This window comes from Marmota monax, unplaced genomic scaffold (genome assembly GCF_021218885.2).
Source record: "Marmota monax isolate L192 unplaced genomic scaffold, Marmota_monax_Labrador192_F-V1.1 WCK01_AAM20220418_F8-fsc00061, whole genome shotgun sequence".
Taxonomy (NCBI): Eukaryota; Metazoa; Chordata; class Mammalia; order Rodentia; family Sciuridae; genus Marmota; species Marmota monax.
Window position 1 is genome coordinate 14,034,642 of NW_026695230.1, and position 13,876 is coordinate 14,048,517.

At 32.1% G+C, this 13,876-nt stretch overlaps 1 protein-coding gene across 2 annotated transcripts in view; it reads right to left on the reverse strand.

Annotated features, from left to right (window-relative positions):
- The window catches only part of Usp47 (ubiquitin specific peptidase 47), a 105,673-nt gene that overhangs the window by 52,556 nt on the left and 39,241 nt on the right, over positions 1 to 13,876 (reverse strand). For both annotated transcript variants that reach the window (XM_058576956.1, XM_046437973.2), the window contains 5 exons: positions 13,349 to 13,462; positions 11,640 to 11,778; positions 7,472 to 7,568; positions 2,868 to 3,013; positions 2,102 to 2,181 (listed from right to left, as the gene is read on the reverse strand). In XM_058576956.1, the coding sequence (XP_058432939.1) occupies positions 2,102 to 2,181; positions 2,868 to 3,013; positions 7,472 to 7,568; positions 11,640 to 11,778; positions 13,349 to 13,462 (576 nt within the window). The remainder of the gene's footprint in view (positions 1 to 2,101; positions 2,182 to 2,867; positions 3,014 to 7,471; positions 7,569 to 11,639; positions 11,779 to 13,348; positions 13,463 to 13,876) is intronic.

Genomic DNA, 13,876 nt, shown 5'->3' on the forward strand with positions numbered 1-13,876 from the left:
CAAAACCTGGGAACTCAGGAGGAATGCCCGGTTGATCTTAATCGAAGTGGTGACCCACAGAGAGGGATGTAACAAGGAGGAAGGATAACTTCAGACCTATGAAGAAGAAAGAGTCCCTAATACCATTTACATAAAGTTACTAAAAAAGTCCCATAGGACTATATAGAGAAACTAAATTACTAAATGAACTTAAAATACTTTTTATTATCTCAAGCAAGAACAGATCAAAGAAAGTATGATATATTTTTTTCATAAATTTACATTTCTTAAAATGTCTATAAGCCTTCAAAACAAATACATTCTAAAGAAAATGTGATGTATATATACACAACAGACTATTGCTCAGCCATAAAAGAGAATGACTTGGGGCTGGAGTTGTGTGGCTCAGTGGTAGGGCGCTTGCTGGGCGTGTGTGAGGCACTGGGTTTTATCCTCAGCACCACTCAAAAAATAAATAAATAAAGGTATTGTGTCCATCTACAACTTAAAAAAAAAATGACTTTGACTTTTGCTAGTAAATGGATGAATCTGGAGACTATCATCCTAAGTGAAATAAGTCAATTCCAAAAAACCAAAGGTCAAAATATTCTCTCTGATATATGGATGCTAATACACAATTGGGGGACTACAAGAGTAGTGGATTAGACAAAGGGTAATGAAGGGAAAGGATGAGGGACAGGAATAGGAAAGACAGTAGAATGAATCGAACATAATTTTCCTATGTTCATTTATAAATACACCACCAGTGAAACTCCACATTGTTAGAATGGGATCCTAATTAGAATAAATTAATTGTTCATTATACTGTTTATTGCTATTTTTAATTAAGTTATACTCCATATAAGTATAATATGTCAAAATACACTCTACTGTCATGTATATCCAAAAAGAACAAACAAAAACAACAAAATGGATCCACCACTGCTGTCTATCATAATACTATTTACTTAATGAAGCTTTCTTCATTAACTTGTCTTAGTCATGTGATTATGCATTTTGCACTTAGGAGGGTATTTTAAAGAGGTTCAAGCCAGTGTTTTTCGCACACCGGATACCAAATCACTATATAAGGAAACTGCTTATATCTCAACCTTGCACACAGAACTGTAACAAAGTTTTATAAAACAATACTTACCCTTATTTACTTATGTGATGCTCTCTTATACTTTCCTATTCTGTTCCATTTTTGAAAGTCCTGGAAGAGATTCCCTAAACTGACTTCATAACACATGAATGGATCATAATCTAGTGTTTGAAAGACTTCTAATCAGAAATCAGACTCTCCAAGCTACCTTATACACTCTCTTTTATCCCTGTAATACTTTTTTATGATAATAAAATACTTCCAGATACTGACTCCCGTTTAACTCAGACTCAGTCCTCATTCCAATGACATGTCTCATATGTTCTTCCCACTCCTAACCCACTTCTCTTTCCCCTGGATAAGATTAGGGACAGATCAATGAGGATCCTAAATGTCAAAAGCATGTCTAAGGCTGGGATTGTGGCTCAGCAGTAGAGGGTTCGCCTAGCAACTGCAAGGCCATGGGTTCGATCCTCAGCAACACATAAAAATAAATAAATAAACGTATTGTGTCCAACTACAATTAAAAAATAAATATTAACAAAGTGTATGTCTACACTTCATTGGTTAAAATGAAGGTAATGCTGAATGAATATATTTTAGAATGTTAGAGATTATAAAACATAATTTACTTAGTAAATATCTGGAAATAGGGTTCAAAATCACTCTTCCAAAATGTACATGTGTACATATGTAAAGTATATGTGTGTGTGTGTGTGTGTGTGTGAATATATATATAAAAATTATATGATTTAGAGTTAAAGGAGACCTTCTTGATCATACAGCCCAATTTTCTTATTTTAAAATGAAGACAGTGAGGTCTAGGGTGGTTTATTGAAGATGTTTATAACTCAGTTGATAGCCAAAAGAGAAACTAGTAATTTCAATTCCACATTCAGTGCTCAACCACTGAACTAACTGCCCAAGTTTTAAAACATTCCAATGGAATAAAAATTACTTTAAACTAAAAAATGATTGATTAGAAAAAGGTCTCTTAATTTCAGAGAGAGGAATTACCTGTTCTGTTTGCTTCCATTTCTGTTCCAAAGCATCAAACATGACTCGGCATAGTTCTTGTACGTCATGCTGCTGCCAAGCTATTTAAGGAAAAAAAATTAATTAAAAATAGCAATAAACAGTATAATGAACAATTAATTTATTCTTTAAAAACAAATAGGCCGGGGCTGGGGTTGTGGCTCAGTGACAGAGTGCTTGCCTAGCTTGTGCGAGGTGCTGGGTTCGATTCTCAGCACCACATACAAATAAATAAAATAAAGGTCCATCGACAAATTAAAAAATATTTTTTAAAAAAACAAAAAAACCAATAGGCTGAAATATAGAAATGTCTACTTTAAAAAATGTTAAATTTTATAACACAAAAATACACATTATAGTCACGAGAAGACAATCATAAAGAAAAGAATCAAGAGATCTCAGTATATCATAAATAGTATAAACTTTCTGGTGCTATAATATTTGTTATTTTTTATTGCAGAGCTAAGAAATGTATTAGAAAAAACTCTACAGCAAAAATCTTCAAAATTTCTAGTTTAAGTTGACAAAAATGGGGTGTAAACTTATTTTATAAGAGAATTTGATTGACCAAAAATTTACCCCTCAGAGCTTAACCATTTAAAAACAAGTTGCTTTAAAATCCCAGCAAAAATGAGAAGGCTTAGAGTAAAGAAAATCAAGTTGTTATTATATATATGTGTAATATTTTTGTCCTCCAGAATTCCTCTGAATATTAGAAATACTCATTATATTACAAGAGAATAAGTACCCTCACTACTATCCCATCCAAAGCTCCTTGTAACGTCTGTGGTTTCAATTGCTCTTTTTTTGCTTGTTTGTAACAAAACAAAAAGCCTTTGAAGTTGGTATGGGATACTTGTCACTGGATCTTCTTCAGATTCTTCAAATTCCCATCTATTAAAATAAAATATTTGAAAATTATTTATAAAATAATTTTGTTTTTTTAAAAGCATAATATCAAAATCACAGTTATATAAGATCTTAATTCTAGAAGATAATACAGTTTGAATATAATCTGAAACTAATAATATCTAATGAAACATTAGTCTTTCTCTAATTTATAAATTCAGAACTTTAGACATTAACAAGAAAAATCATGAGTTGGCAACAGCTTAAGAATGAGAGGCAAAACTCACATAAAAGTTAACTGTCAAACTTGAACTGATTTAAACTCTTGTCCTAGTTATTAATTTACAAAAAATGCAGAATGATATTAAATGACTTGAAAGTATACAATCATCAAAGCCCAAACTGTGGAAAAATTATAGGTCAAAAAACATCAGTTTTCAATACATAAATTTGGAAGATGGAAGGGGGTTTTTAAAAGATTAAACAAATTAGGAATCTAATCAATCAATTGCAATGTACGAATCTTGTTTGGATCCAGATTTTAACAAGTTGTTAAAAAAAATGGAGGCAATCAGGGAAATGTTCACTGAACTGTGATATAATTTGCAGAAGATACAATAGGAATGGGCCTTCCAAATAATCATTGTAGGAGGTTATAAATAAAAAAATTACAAATTGATAATACTCAAAGCTGGGTAATGGGCATAGAGATTCACTATACTATTTCCCTATTTTTGAATGTTTGATAATTTCCAAATTAAATTTTTTAAAAAGGGAATACTGTATAAATAAATAAAATAATCCAGATAAGATTTTTTTAAAAAATTTAAATCTATTTTCCAGTTGTAGTTGGACACAACACCTTTATTTTATTTATTTATTTTTATGTGGTGCTGAGGACTGAACTCGGGGCCTTGCACATGCTAAGCGAGCTCTCTACCGCTGAGCCACAACCCCAGCCCTCAGGTAAGATTTTTAAGCTCACAAATTTATAAATGGTCATTCATTCCTGGACAGGGACTGTCTCAATAGCAAGTGAACTGAACCAAAGAACTTAAGATCTCATGATAGAAATAAGATTGGGGGACTAAAGTTGGTTACTGTACTCACGAAAGTTCTCAAGATGATTCTATATTCAATAAGACAATGAAAGCAAAGTATTAAGAACAATATTAATGATATTGTAGATCTTAAATTAGCAATAAATTATTTTTGTACTTTCCACTCTCTTACTTTTTAGTTTCAAAAGAGTGCTTGAGCATTAATTTTTCTTGGTTACAGTTTACAAACTTTTTCAATTTTGAAAAAACACAGTCCTCTAATAAAAGTGTTCAACATTTTTCTTACTTTAGGAGTTAAAAAATTAGCTGTGATCTTGCCCATTGTGTCACAGAAAACAGTGAAGTGTGTTTCACTTTTTCTTCTCAAGGCTTCCTGCAAACACCTCTACCCCAAATCACATCTGCTTTAACCCTCTCCCCCGCTTCTATATTTAATCCCCACCTCCCTTTCCTTCTGGTTATCCTCAATGGAAAGTATTTAGAATTGACACTGTGGAATCTAAAATTCTCTCACCAGCTCTAAGGGATCACTGAAATTACAGAGAATGGTTAAATTTCTTGTAAGGAAAATTCACTAGAGAAGAGGAATTACTGTAATATAAAACTGAATTCTTATCTGTTCTTTTATTTCTGTACAAATACCTTAAAAAGTTTTAAATCTTGCCATTACTTGCTATTACTTCTGGTTATCTAAAGTTAGAAAATTTGGTGCCACATTTGATTCTTCCCTTTCCTTTACTACTAATTAAAGTTTATTACTAAGTCATATCTGTTTTCACTAATCATAATGTAACCACTGAGACCATCATCATTCTGACTCTGATGCATCTATGCCTGGTTAAATGGCAGATCTCTCCAGAGCTCTCTTTCAAATCAATCTTTCACAATGCACCATGTAAATTTTCCTATAATGATGTATCTAACACATCACAAGCCTCTAAATCAAAACTGAAGGGTCTCTGTTGGCCAATACAGAACAAGAGAAAACAAACAAAACTATCCCTTCATACTAGCCCTACTCTGTGTAATTCAGCAAGATCCTCAGTTCTACATTACAAAACAACATCATTGCTCTAAGGAATAGTTTTGCCACTTGCTATACTTCACTCTATTCTACCTCCAAGGCATGTAGCCTTTCTCTTTGACTTTATGCTCATGTTCCAACACCCCCCACACCCACTATTAGGCTCCATTCATAATAGATTATTTTGGTTCCTACAAGGCCCAGGATCTTTACAGGGCCATCTCCTGTGAAGGCTAGTTACATGGTATTTCCCTTCTTAACTTCCTACTCAAAGTTGTGACCCAACTCCAACCCCTGTGACCTCCTGACAGTTATTCTCTCCAAATTACTCTTGCTTTATATATCTTCATGGCATACAAGACAGTGTAAAATGAGCTATTTATTATTTACATAGATTTACCAAACAGCTCCAAAGGAGGGACTTTGTCTTATTCAACACTGTCATCTCTGTGCCTAATAGAATGCTTTGCACATAACTATGTTTGCTGAATAAACAGCCCTGGCTGTGCTCCTATTTTTCTCCACAGTGCTATAATTTCACAGACCATTTTAAGGGTATTAGAACTCATAATTAAACAAGCTTCTGGGATTCCCTAGGGCAAAGTACTTAACCCTTCAGTGCCTTCAGTTACTTTCTTTGTAAAATGGGGGTAAAAACAGCACATAATTCATAGTTAATTATGAGAACTAAGTCTGTAAATAATATAATAAAGTACTCAGAATAGTCCTGATATAATATTTATTATTAACTTATTACTCACTTTTGAAAATCTTCCTGTCTGCAATGTCCTCTTTCTTCTCAATCCGGCCAAACCATAGCTAGTTTCATGATCTACCTCAAGCTCTACATTAAGCTACATCAAGTTTCATTAATCTCTCTTCCCTCTAAATTCTCATGGCCTTTAGCTGTCCTTAAATGTTATTTAAACTGTTTCACAAATACAAATATTGCTATTGTGGAAAGATCTGTAAATTACTCAAAAATAAAGATTTATTTTGAACTCCCTTCTCTGCCAAGTGCCCCACGAATAAATATTACTGGGCAATAAGTACATGTCAAAATTTTACAAGTAAATTAAAGTGACAAGATTACTGGTAATATAACGTTTAAGCAATACAGCCAATAGTAATAAAAGTTTTAAAAGTAATTCAACTACAAATTGCCATAATTTCAAAGATGTTTCTCAAAAGTAATACAAAAAGGAAAAGTTCATTTATTCATACTTTAAAAAATTAGTTATATATATCTTGAAGAAAATATACAAAGCAAAGGTATATTAAATGTATTACAGTAGGATATTATTTAATCTGATGTAATCTTTTAGAAACACAGAGAGACCCTTATTTACAATAAGATTTAAAAAACAGGGGTGGGGTTGTGGCTCAGTGGCAGAGCACTTGCCTCGCACATGTTAGATCCTCAGAACCACATGAAAATAAATAAACAAAATAAAGATATTTTTTAAAAAGAAAGAAACGTTCTCCAGAATAAATGAGTTCTTTTAAAAAAAAAAAAAAGAAAAGAGTTGGGAAAAAATGAGGGATGTAGCTCAGTGGTAGAGCGCTGGCCTAGCATGCAATGGGTGCTAGATTCAACTGCAGTGCTGAGGCACACATGAAAAGAATGCCGTGTTTTATTTTAATTAGAAACAAAGCCTACAAATTAAAACTAATCCTTGAATTCTTAAATTGAAAGGTAAAAAAATAATAAGTGTATGCATTATATATTCAAATTCTTTCAAAAGCCGATTAACCTATTTACTTCTTCATAAAAATGTTACAGCTACCAGCAAGATGCCTAAATTTTACCTAAATATCCTACTACCCTAAATTTTATCCTTTTGTTGCCTGTACATTTCTGATTCTTTCTCCCCAAACATTTCACAAGCCAGTCTTTCACAAGATCCTTTTCCCTTTATAATATTCAAGAAGTTGCAACTTAAAAAGTAAGAAATGCTCCACTCATGCTAACTAAAATAAGCCAATCCCCAAAAAACGAAAAGCCAAATGTTCTCTCTGATATTTGGGTACTAACATACAACAAGAGGATAGGGAGGGAAGAATAGAAGTTCACTGGATTAGACAAAGGGGAATGAAGAGAAGGGAGGAGGGATGGGAATGGGAAAGATAGTAGAATGATTCAGCTATAACTTTCCTATGTTCATATATGAATACATGACCAGTATAACTGTACATCATCTACAATCACAAGAATGGGAAGTTATACTCCATGTATGTATAACAGGTCAAAATACATTCTACTGTCATGTATAACTAAAAAGAACAAAAAATTATTTTAAAAAGGGAGAAGTGCTCCAAACTTTACAAATAAATACAAGAAGTTAAATTAAAATTAGTTAAAAACCATGTATTCCTTCTTATATCAAGTTTACTTACAAAATAGTTTTAAATACTCACTTATATAATGCATTCCTAAATTCAGGAGTCATAAAAAGTGTTTGCAAAAGGCTATTCAAATAGCATGTCATTGCCTGGTTTACTAATCCCACATATCCTTTGAAAAGAAAACACAAACATATATATATATATATATATAAAAATTAGCATTTAGACTAAAAATAACAAGAGAAAACAATATGAATTTACAACATAATAAAAATTCAGAGTTTAGGGTTACTCAATTGGAAATTATCTCCATTTTTTTCCAGTAGCACCTAATAAAGATCCCTTTTCTAATATGTGAGCTATGTAAATCTTGTTTCTTAGAAGTCAGGCACTCTTTTTATAGATATGTTCAAAGAGAGAGAGAGCGAGATAGGTAGGTAGATAGATAGATGAATATTACATGGTATTCAATAAAATTTTAACATAGCATGATTTATTAGCATAGAAATAATATTCCCCAAACCTAAAAACTGTAGATTAAAATGGAAAAGTATAAACACATTCACTTTAAATATACACTCCCAACATAGGAAGACTGTACTGATTCAATTATTCTTGTTATCAGCCCTATAAACCAATTTCTACAACGAATTAACAACAGACCACATACATTCATTACATGCTAACCCACAAAAGCTGAGACTCTTAATGCAGAGTGACTTTCTCTATTTTAACAAGCTCATCAAGTATGAAATTGTATCAGTCAGTAAGCATGCTATCCTATGCAGTGATTCAGATCCTTACCAGATGCATTTGTAGAACTCTATGATAACAAGAAGCTATCTACCTTTTGCTAAGGTTCAAGCTTTGATTTCTTATGCCTTTCATCTTTAAGAACTGAGTACAAGAGTTCATGTATTTTGCCCTATGCTATTACATAATTATAAACTGCTTCAATTCCAGACCACCCCAACCAAGTTGTTCTCATAGAACTGTCTGTCTTTATTCCATATTAGAATCTTTATTGTACTGTTCTGTAATTTTTTTTTATGTCTTCCCCCATCAGACTACAAGAGCAGGGGTCAAATCTGATTTTTTTCTTTCTTTACTACTAATAAACACAGCAGCAGATGCACATGAGGGAGCAGCATGACTTACAAGTAACATAAATATGTATGATATTTGGCTTATTTGTTAATAATGAAAAGCATTATTTCATTCTTAGTTCATATAAACAGACTCTTCTCCATAAACAGTGATCTGGCCTGGAAACTGGGTTGCTCCTCCTTCTCAGCTGAGCCTGCCTGGGATTTCCCTTCTCTATCTCCTTCCAGTTCCTCAACATTCAGGGATGGCCAAATTACTGGGAGCCTTAAAAGGTAAATGAATAATACAATCCCTTGTGTACCTAAAGACCAAACATGCACCACTAATTTGTGACCTGGTTTCCCTTTCATGTGCTTAAAACAACATGGTAAAGGGAGGAGGGGAGACTGACAGAAGGTAGTACCATCAATTAAATTTTGCCATGAGCAATAAAAACCACATAGAAAGGTCCTTTGTACTTGTCTTAGCACCACATTTAAACAAAAGGAAAAGTATGTCTCATAATTGTACTATTTCCTCAAAGTTTGAAATTCTAGTGAGACTAATAAAAATACCAAAGAATTTTATATGAATCTTGTCATTATGTATTGTCTAAATCAAACTTAAAGTGACCACTATCATTAAGTGGTTTCTATAGCTGAAATAACCGTAAATCAATATTTTTACTATAAGCTAGTAAGAAGGAAGAATGTGAGAACATATGCCATCCTGTAGAAAGACAAAGGGGAATCCTATACAGAACCAACTAAGGAAGGAGAAAGCAAACAAGGCTAGCTTCTAGAGTAGGAAAAAGAGAACTGTTAAGACATATATCATGAACTTAAAGATTCTAATCATGTGTGAATTAGAGACTTATCTAAGAAACTGACCAAAAACACTCAGACTTAAAGTTTCTAATCACTTGTGAATCCACACCAAACTTAGCCCCCAAATTTACATTCTCATAGTCTCCTATCAACAGTGGTTGGCTACCAGAAGGAGGTGGCAAGCAAAGAGGACAGGGACGTATACATTAAGTTCTCAACTCCCTTGCAACTTTGAGAAATGTGTTCCTAGAGCCCTGAGCTGAAATCATGATGTAAACATTTCATAAATGGTGCCAAGATTTATAATAATTTCTTCAGGGAAATCCAAATTCAATAGTGACTAACAAAATAACTTTTGAACAACAACCCCTTTGGATACTTATAGACTATTTTAATTCAGAAAGGCAGCACCCAGAGGAAATGTACAAGTAGGGAAAGGGAATGAAATAGAGGTATGTGAGGAAAAGTAAAGGTATGTGAGGATGAAGATAGTCGGATATTACATGGCAATTTATATCAAAAGTTTATTAAAAATTTTAATAAATTTCAACTTAATTCAATTGCTTAATAATATTTTCTATGGAAATAATCAGAGATGAAAATTAAAGCTTAAATATAAGAATTCTTATTCCATAAGCAATAGATCAAATAAATACTACTTTTAGCTTATTAAACACTATATTAAAATAATATTTAATAGCACTGAAAAATGCTATTTGAAAAGTGAAAAAATTTACATTAAAAATCTGCTCAACATGACTCCCATTTTCTTAAAAAGTATACATATGAAGGCTATGTAAAAATAAGCAAGATCACTAAAAGTGGTTGCTGCTAGTGGTGCTGTCAGTGATTTTTACTCTTTTCATTTTACAGCATGACAATAGCATGCATTACATTTGTACAAAGAACACTTTTTAAAAATACACCTTAATCTTAAAGGAATTTACAGGCCACAAGAGAGCCACAGGAAGTTAAACCTGGTACAACAGTGTTCTATAAATACTTCTCATAAAAGGACACAATCAGTTGTCAAAATACACAACAAATATTTCAAAATACTGATTTGTTAAACCTGCAACTTTATCAAAGCATTCCTACTATCTCAGAATAATCTAGGGTACTTATTTAAAACAAAATGAAATTTCTTCCTATTTCTGAGCTGTCACATCAGAATTTTGGGAAGTAATATCTTGAAACCTACATTTCTAACAAGTATCCCGTAAAATGATTTTTGAAGAAATAAAAATCTGAGAATGTAGATAGCATAATGGAAAACAATTTTATTATCTCTTATTATCTGAAATGGAAGATAATTTTGTATTCCCTTATTCTTGGTGGTATATGATGAAACATTCAACTGATACAAATTACCCCAAATACCAAACATCAAAGGCTTTTATTATACTTCCAGGAAAAGCAAGCTATTAAGCCTACAAAATGTTGAGTTATGAAGAAATTATGTTAATTATACAATACAGTAAATGAAAGTTTATAGATCACCTTAAAACAAAAACTGCAAAGTAATTCTATAGTATTTTTCATAGTAAGTATTTACTAATACAGTATTTGAAACCATCAATTTTGGAGTTCTTTACTAGTAAAGATTCTGAAGCCATATCTAGAATGAAATGCCATTAACTAGCTACGCAAAGGCTTCTCTGAACCCCAACTTCTGTTTTTTTCAATATGAAAATACTATCTACTAAAAATGTTCATTGAAAGATGAAATATGTTAAAGTATCTAGATTACATTCACTATGCAATTAACCAACCTCAAATATAAAAAATGAATAAAACTTTTATATAAATAAAGCAATTTCACTAGCTCTGTAATTTGAAAAAATTCAGAAATTTGGTTAAAACATGTTTAGAAACAAAGCTAACAGAAAGTTTTAAATGATGTGAATCATTTCAAACATGATTTAACTACAAGATACAACAGACCCAGTAAAATAAACATGGCCCATCTGCTTCAAAATGAAAGTATACTCCTGAGTCTATTCTAATCTAAAATAAGATAATAAAGACTTCCAATTCCAGATAAAGTCAACTTTAAAAACTTTAAAGATTAGAGACAAAACAGAAAATTATAAAAAGAATTTCAAAATACAAAATCAAATATCTTTTAGGTTATTACTAAATAGAGGTGTAACAATATAGTAAAAACATGTTGTCCACATTACTGAGTTGAGGGAAAAGAAAACCATATTCTTGTTCAAACTTTGCTTGCCCATAAAATGAGAAGATTAGGCTTGAAATTACAAAGACTACTCAAAGTCTAATGTCCAAGGATTTTATGAAACTACAACAACAATAATAAATCTTACCAGTTTCTGATTTATTCAAAATAGATGAATAGGAGTAGCTTTGACTGACATAATCACTGGTGGAACCAACAGAACCTTCTCTTGGAAGTGGACCTATAAACCTGTCATGAACGCTGTCATCCATGTTATTGGAATCCTCCTAAAAGGCAGCATAAGCAATATTTAGTGAATAATAAATGTACTGAAACATTAAAAAAAAGACATACTAATTGCTGAGGCAATTAAAAAAAAAAAAAGATGCAACATTACTATTACTGTTCCAATCAAGACATTCAAAGAAGTGTACACACTCATTTCCAATAATGTTTAGAAGATGTTTGAAATAAAACTCTTTGGAAAGGTGTTCATGTTCCTTTCCAAATAGTGCTTACTTTCTAAATTTTTTAAAGTTCTTGTTCAAATGTTCTGTTTACACAAGAAAATAAATTTTGGGTGCTAATAGAACAAAAGTACCACTGTGAACTCCTTGATGACAGAGTCTACCATTCATTTTTACATCGTTACCACTTAGGCCTCACAGGCAGGGGATGCTTAGTAATTGTTGGATGAGATGGAGTAACCCCACGTCTTCTAACAACAAACTTTCTATTAACGTGGAAGATGTTGAAAAGGATTAATGAATAAAAACAGCAAAGAAATTAAGACAGAATTGAAGAATAATTCTACATATTAAAACATGAATCCTCAAATTGTGAATCTAGAAATCTCTAAATTAATAGCTAATTTAGACTTCGGTATCACTCATACTAATCAAAATTTCATGATGCCAAGAAAATAAATGGAGATTAAGGAACAGCTTTCAGTATGGATGTACTCTGTTTAATTACTATCTATCATCCAAAAATAAGTTTTTATTCCAAAGAGGATTCTAAATGAAAAGCGTCCAATAGAACAATTTTTCCTGAGCAAAGCTGTACTGAAAAAAAAAAAAAAAAAAAAAGCTCTTAATCCATAAATTCTGAGCCTTGCTTTCCTGGTATGTGAAAGAGTAAGTTAAATCAGACGAGACTTTCTTAATTGTTTTTAAACTCACATCCTCTACAACATATTCTTACCCCACATACATGTAACTATCCAATAAGATTTACTTTCCATAGTTTTTAGTTTCCCCCAATGCCTTTAAATATCAGAACTCTGAGAAAATACATCTCAAAGTGGGAGTTATTAGAATAAACACTACAGGATGAGGCAGGAAAGCTTATTAAAATAAATGTAAATTGGGGTAAACACTAAATGAATATATAGAAACAAAGCATCAAACTTATATATTACAAAGAAGGCAATGGGATTGCGAGGCATGGGGAAGTGGAAATAGAATCAGCCTCACACACACACACACACACACACAAATGACAAACACTGACAATGATTTATAAGAACCAAGTGAATGCTTAACCAAAGGAAAGGCCATTGAAATGCAGGAAATCTTTGTAGCATTCGTTTTAACTTATTCTAGACCTACTCCCATCTCTGATGTGACAGTGGTGTTGAAGACAGCAACCCATGTTTACCTGAATATGGCAACAGACTGTTTATACAAACAATGGTGCCATGGATATTCAGAGCCTACAGCAAACCAACATAAAATAATAATTTTTAATACAAATTATAAAACATCTTTCCTCCTTCCTTTGGAAAATTGCATTCCAAAATAGTAGGTGACAGTGACAAAAAAAAAACTATGAATATGGGTTTTATAAGTAGCTCACCAGCAGTATTTGAGGTTGTTCACCATCTTTATCTGTCAAATGCAGAAAGTTCTTCTTTCCTGGCTCAAAATTAGCATCAAGAAGAGACTTGTCACTGGCATGATCCAGTGGAGCCTACAGGCATAAAACACAGTATCTAAGATTATGAGAAACATTACTTATAACAATAAGAAAAATATATAAATGCATACATATATACATTTAAACAGTATTTTTTCAGTAATGATTCTGTCAAATTTCTGTTCATGTAGTCTTGGAATTAACTCATCCACTCATAAACTGGGATGGCTAAGCCCAGTGACAGTGCATACACTGGCAGTTATCCCAAAGGCTCACATTCCCCAACATCTAAAAAACTGAAGATAGAAAAGGTAAAGTAAGAAAAAATGCTAAGTACCACACACACACACACACACAAAAAAAAAAAAAAAAAATCTACAAACATTCTATTTCCATGTTCTTTAAAATGTATGCTATATCATTTTGATGAAAATTAAGATAATTTTATGTAACTATAAATGTTTTGAT